This window comes from Erpetoichthys calabaricus, chromosome 5 (assembly GCF_900747795.2).
Source record: "Erpetoichthys calabaricus chromosome 5, fErpCal1.3, whole genome shotgun sequence".
In the NCBI taxonomy this organism is placed as follows: domain Eukaryota; kingdom Metazoa; phylum Chordata; class Cladistia; order Polypteriformes; family Polypteridae; genus Erpetoichthys; species Erpetoichthys calabaricus.
Genome location: NC_041398.2, coordinates 16,146,199 through 16,152,198, shown reverse-complemented (window position 1 = coordinate 16,152,198; position 6,000 = coordinate 16,146,199). Strand labels below are relative to the sequence as shown.

At 43.0% G+C, this 6,000-nt stretch overlaps 1 protein-coding gene across 1 annotated transcript in view; it reads left to right on the top strand.

The window, feature by feature from the left end:
• The window catches only part of LOC127527747 (zinc finger protein 501-like), a 13,387-nt gene extending 8,835 nt beyond the window's left edge, over positions 1 to 4,552 (top strand). Inside the window, exon 2 of the mRNA XM_051927547.1 lies at positions 750 to 4,552. Within this exon, the coding sequence (XP_051783507.1) occupies positions 750 to 1,891 (1,142 nt within the window). The 3' untranslated portion in view covers positions 1,892 to 4,552. The remainder of the gene's footprint in view (positions 1 to 749) is intronic.
• Positions 4,553 to 6,000: the final 1,448 nt, after the last annotated feature.

The window sequence follows — 6,000 nt, the reverse complement described above, 5'->3', positions numbered from 1 at the left end:
GATCCGTGATCACTTGCTCTCCTACCAGCGACCGGAACTGTCTGGTTTTACACCTGTGCTGTGGCAGCAAGAACGAAGAGATGTTTATTACATTAGCGCGACAGTTTAACTTGGTGAAGATCTTTTATTTATAATAAATGTTTTTGCACACACATTCAGTTTGTCACCTTTACTATTATAGTACATTTAGCACAAAACTGTATCACAAACGTGGGGGTGTGGAAAGTAGGCGGAGTGAAAAGAGATGTAGCTAACAGGGGCCTCAGAGCGTCTCAGGTCGCTGAATCTGTCCGAGGCCTAAAACTGTCCTGACTGCAGCTGGACTCTATTGCATCCTCCTTTGTCTCCCCGGCTCACCCATAACTCGCGCAGCCAGCAGAGACTCGACAGCCTCAATCTTCATCCCCCAACCCCCGTCTTGGCCGCCTCCTCACAGTGCAGCCGGACTGTCCGATCGAGGTCGGCACTCCTCCTGTCATCCTTCACGCACCCACAGTCGTACCTCGTTTCCCTGGGTAGGTCATCCGCCATGCTCGCCCAACTCCACAGCATTGTTCAGTGAGGCCACCCAGCCACTAGAGCACCACTACCTACGCTCCTTCGTGGGGCCCCTGTTCATGCTGCCTTTCCTGTCTAGGTGGCCGGATCATCCTGCTCTTCAGCCTCCTTTTAACCTCTGTTAATGTTCTCATTCCTTTCCATTTATTTTATTTTATAACATTTAACTAAATTTCTTTGTCTCATTGCAGAATTCCAGAAGAATGTGTGCTTCCACCCAAATTCATCTGCTCCAGCTTCTCTTCATTGCAGACTGCAAGAGAAACGAAACAAGGCGAAGAGAAAGAATTCAACAAGAGGATCAAAGAATTTGACAGCAGTCTCTTTGCAGTGTAGTTCTCATCCCATAATAGAAGCAATCGGCACTGACCAACAAAAAGTGCAAAACACAGACTACAAGGATGTGTATGCTGACAAAGAATGTGGACAAACTTTTAAAAACAAGTCTGTATGTGAAGATGTCAAGTCGATTAATACAAGAACAAAGACATTTAGCTGTTCTGAGTGTGGTAAAATATTCCTCCATAAGAGCAGACTTCAGGCACACATAAGAATTCATACTGGAGAAAAACCTCATAGCTGCTCTGAATGTGGCAAAAAATTCATTAAACGTAGCTGTCTCCAGAGACACATAAGAATTCATACTGGAGAGAAGCCATATTGCTGTTCCGAGTGTGGCAAACGGTTCACCATAAGTAGCCATCTTCAGAGCCACAGACGAACTCATACTGGAGAAAAACCATATTGTTGTTCTGAATGTGGAAAAAGATTTTCTGACAGTTACAGTGTCCAAATCCATGCAAGAATTCACACTGGAGAAAAACCCTATGGCTGTGCTGAATGTGGAAAACGATTCATTAAACATAGCTCTCTTCAAAGTCACACAATAATCCACACTGGAGAAAAGCCCTATTGCTGTTCTGAATGTGGAAAACGATTCATTAAACATAGCTCTTTTCAGAGTCACAAAAGAATTCATACTGGAGAAAAACCATATGGCTGTTCCGAATGTGGCAAACAATTCACTGTCAGTAGCTATCTTCAGAGCCACAAAAGAATTCATACAGGAGAGAAGCCCTATGGCTGTTCTGAATGCGGCAAACAGTTTTCGCAAAGAAGCCATCTTCAGACTCACAAAAGAATTCACACAGGAGAGAAGCCATATGTCTGTTCCAAATGTGGCAAACAGTTTCACACAAGTAGCACTCTTCAGAGGCATGACCGAATTCATACTGGAGAGAAGCCATATGGCTGTTCTGAATGTGGCAAACAGTTCTCCTATAATCACAGTCTTCAGAATCACTTAAGAATCCACACTGCTCAGCAGTTGTGAACGAGGCAAAAGATTTTCCTATAGTGGCAGCCTTCTCAATCCTTACTTCTGATTTCTGATTCTCACTTTTAAGTAATTTTGGTTACTACTCGGGGATCCACAGTGAAGAGAAGTCTTATTGTTGTAATGTGGTAAGTGATTCTCAACCAAGAGTGGATTTCAGTAAGTTGAAGGGTAAAGAATGTTGTAATGGAGGGAGGGAGAACTTCACAGGGAATGGTAACGTAATTTGTCAAGTTAAAAAGTGTTAAATGGACCCACAAAAGTCCTTTGTACTGGGGCACATCTTTGAGGAATTAAAGGTGCCCAATCCTGCCTCAGTATAGGTGAGAGTGATAATGCAACATCTTCAGATGAAGAGAAGATGACCTCGAATGTGGTGACAGTCCAGATATACAGTGGAACAGACAAGAACAGAAAAGGGCAACTTGCGCAAGAAATTTAGAGTTCTGGGCAGGGTCCAGGGGACAACTAAACACTAAGAGGAGAAAATGTACTGATACTGTTAGGCAAAAGAAAAATTCAGAATGTCCAACTAAAAGAAGGCTATCTCATCTGTGTTGAAGGCAATGAAGTGGTGCAGGCAGATGGGAAAACATATTTTCATCAAACTCAGTTGGTTCACAAACAGCATGGCCATTGTTAAAACAACTCAGCAGTGCCATTATTTTGTAAGACTGCTGAACAATAACTGGTTTGACACAGCAGCCCCTCAGTCATGTCCATAAAGGTCTCACAAAGAGCATACTGGCAAGAGGCATCCTTGTGTTGTTTGGAAGTTCCACACAAGATGAAAGGAACACTGCACTGGGGGGTGGGAGTTACTGGTTTGCATTCTTCCTCCATTGAGACCTTGTGAACCCACCTCTATAGGCACAGATCAGTGGCAATCCATAGAGACCCTTATCATCCAGGAGATTCTCTGCTCAAGTGAAGGAAATATGGGGTAACCTCAGAAATCGATGGCCAGAGAGCTGTTTGTATGAAAGCTTTTTCCCAACAGCAAACAGAATAGCTTCTAAAGACATTCAGGCCATGGACAAGTATGTTCAGGTGTCACCTTAACACAAAACACCTGGTTTGTCTCTTGTATGTTATGTTTCTCTGGCTGACTGACAGAGCCACATGAGATTCCAGTGTACTTATGAACTCATTATTCCATTCTCATGGCTTCTGGTTGTGCTTTCTCTGTATTATGTCTCCTTTTGCCGTTCTTTGACAATAGTATCCTTCTTCTTTATCTTTCGGCTGCTCTCGTCTGGGGTCGCCACAGTGGATCATCTTTCTCCATATCTTCCGGTCCTCTGCATTTTGCGTTGTCACACCTACAACCTTCATATCTCCATAAACCTTTTCTTAGGCCTTCCTCTTTTCTTCTCACCTACCAGCTCCATCCTTATCACCCTCCTCCCAATATACCCCTCATCTCTCCTCTGCACATGTCTAAACCAACACAATCTCACCTCTCTAACTTTGTCTCTCAACTGTCCAACTTGAGCTAAACCTCTAATGTCCTCATTTCTAATCCTGTCCATCCTCATCACACCCAATGCAAATCTTAACATCTTTAACTCTGCTACCTCCAGCTCTGTCTCCTGTGCCACCGTCTCCAGGTCATATAACATAGCTGGTCTCACTACCGTCCTGTAGACCTTCCCTTTCACTCTTGCTGATATCCGTCTGTCACAAATCACTCCTGACACTCTTCTCCACCCATTACACCCTGCCTGCACTCTCTTCTTCACTTCTCTTCCACACTCCCCATTACTCTGTACTGTTGATCCCAAGTATTTAAACTCATCCACCTTCACCAACTCTACTCCCTCATCCTCACCATTCCACTGACCTTCCTCTCATTCACACACATGTATACTGTCTTTTTCCTACTGACCTTCATTCCTCTCCTCTCATATCTCCATCTCTCCAGGGTCTCCAGAACCTGCTCCCTACTATCGCTACAGATCACAATGTCATCAGCAAACTTCATAGGCCACGGGGACTCCTGTCTAATCTTGTCTGTCAACCTGTCCATCACCATTGCTAATAAGAAAGGGCTCAGAGCCGATCCCTGATGTAATCCCACCTCCGTCACTCCTACCACAGACCTCACCACTGTCACACTTCCCTCGTACATATCCTGTACAACTCTGACGTACTTCTCTGCCACTCCAGACTTCCTCATATAATACCACAGCTCCTCTCTCCTCACCCTGTCATTTGCTTTCTTCAGGTCCACAAAGACACTCCTTCTGGCCTTCTCTAAACTTTTCCATCAACATCCTCAGAGCAAACATCTCATCTGTGGTGCTCTTTCTTGGCATGAAACCATCCTGCTGCTCGCTAATCATCACCTCACTTCTTAACTGACCTTCTACTACTCTTTCCCACAACTTCATGCTGTGGCTCATCAGTTTTATCAATCTGTAGTTACTACAGTCCTGCACATCACCCTTACTCTTGAAAAAAATAAAATTAACTGTTAAGAATAAACTTAATTATTAATTTTTTACATTTTAATTAATTACGATTAAAATTATTACATCACATTAATCTTAAGGTAATTCCATGTCAGATCATTCCACTGTTGGACATCATCGTCACAGATTTTAACAAAACTTTCAGCCTGCTGATTTGGCCCTGGGAGTAACCCTTGAAACTGAAATTGCACGCGTCTTGGATCAAAATTAACAGAGATTTATGCAAATGTGAAATAAAAATTAACTGTTTGCAAGCTACTAAGGATTAAAAGCTGACAAAGCTGTTTTGTTATAATGGCAGGCATCTGTCATGAGGCAGGGTGCAGTAAGCTGACCGACGTCAACTTCTTATGTAGGAACGCATCTGTTAGACACAAGAAAGATGATCTTTCCTTCTTCAGGGCCCCCTCTGACACGTACACAAAACAGAAACAGGTGGCACATTTGTGTAATATAAAATGATTAGGTAAACGATATTATGCCTTTTGATAAGTAAAGGGAAGGGGGAGGAAGGAAAAAATATAAAGCCGACTGAAAAGGGGAAGCTGCGCTCTTCTGCCTTGCAACGTATGAATCCATCTACTCGTCTGTGACTGAATAAAAGCTGATTGATGGAACTACTCCTGTATTCCTCGGGGGGTTTCTTCCGCACTAAAAAGTCTGAACTTATTGAGGGGGGATTATGACTTTGACTGGTTGCCTATATCTGGTTGCCTATATTGCCTACAGTGGTGTGAAAAACTATTTGCCCCTTCCTGATTTCTTATTCTTTTGCATGTTTGTCTCACAAAATGTTTCTGATCATCAAACACATTTAACCATTAGTCAAATATAACACAAGTAAACACAAAATGCAGTTTTTAAATGATGGTTTTTATTATTTAGGGAGAAAAAAAATCCAAACCAACATGGCCCTGTGTGAAAAAGTAATTGCCCCCTTGTTAAAAAATAACCTAACTGTGGTGTATCACACCTGAGTTCAATTTCCGTAGCCACCCCCAGGCCTGATTACTGCCACACCTGTTTCAATCAAGAAATCACTTAAATAGGAGCTGCCTGACACAGAGAAGTAGAAGAAAAGCACCTCAAAAGCTAGACATCATGCCAAGATCCAAAGAAATTCAGGAACAAATGAGAACAGAAGTAATTGAGATCTATCAGTCTGGTAAAGGTTATAAAGCCATTTCTAAAGCTTTGGGACTCCAGCGAACCACAGTGAGAGCCATTATCCACAAATGGCAAAAACATGGAACAGTGGTGAACCTTCCCAGGAGTGGCCGGCCGACCAAAATTACCCCAAGAGCGCAGAGACGACTCATCCGAGAGGTCACAAAAGACCCCAGGACAACGTCTAAAGAACTGCAGGCCTCACTTGCCTCAATTAAGGTCAGTGTTCACGACTCCACCATAAGAAAGAGACTGGGCAAAAACGGCCTGCATGGCAGATTTCCAAGACGCAAACCACTGTTAAGCAAAAAGAACATTAGGGCTCGTCTCAATTTTGCTAAGAAACATCTCAATGATTGCCAAGACTTTTGGGAAAATACCTTGTGGACTGATGAGTCAAAAGTTGAACTTTTTGGAAGGCAAATGTCCCGTTACATCTGGCGTAAAAGGAACACAGCATTTCAG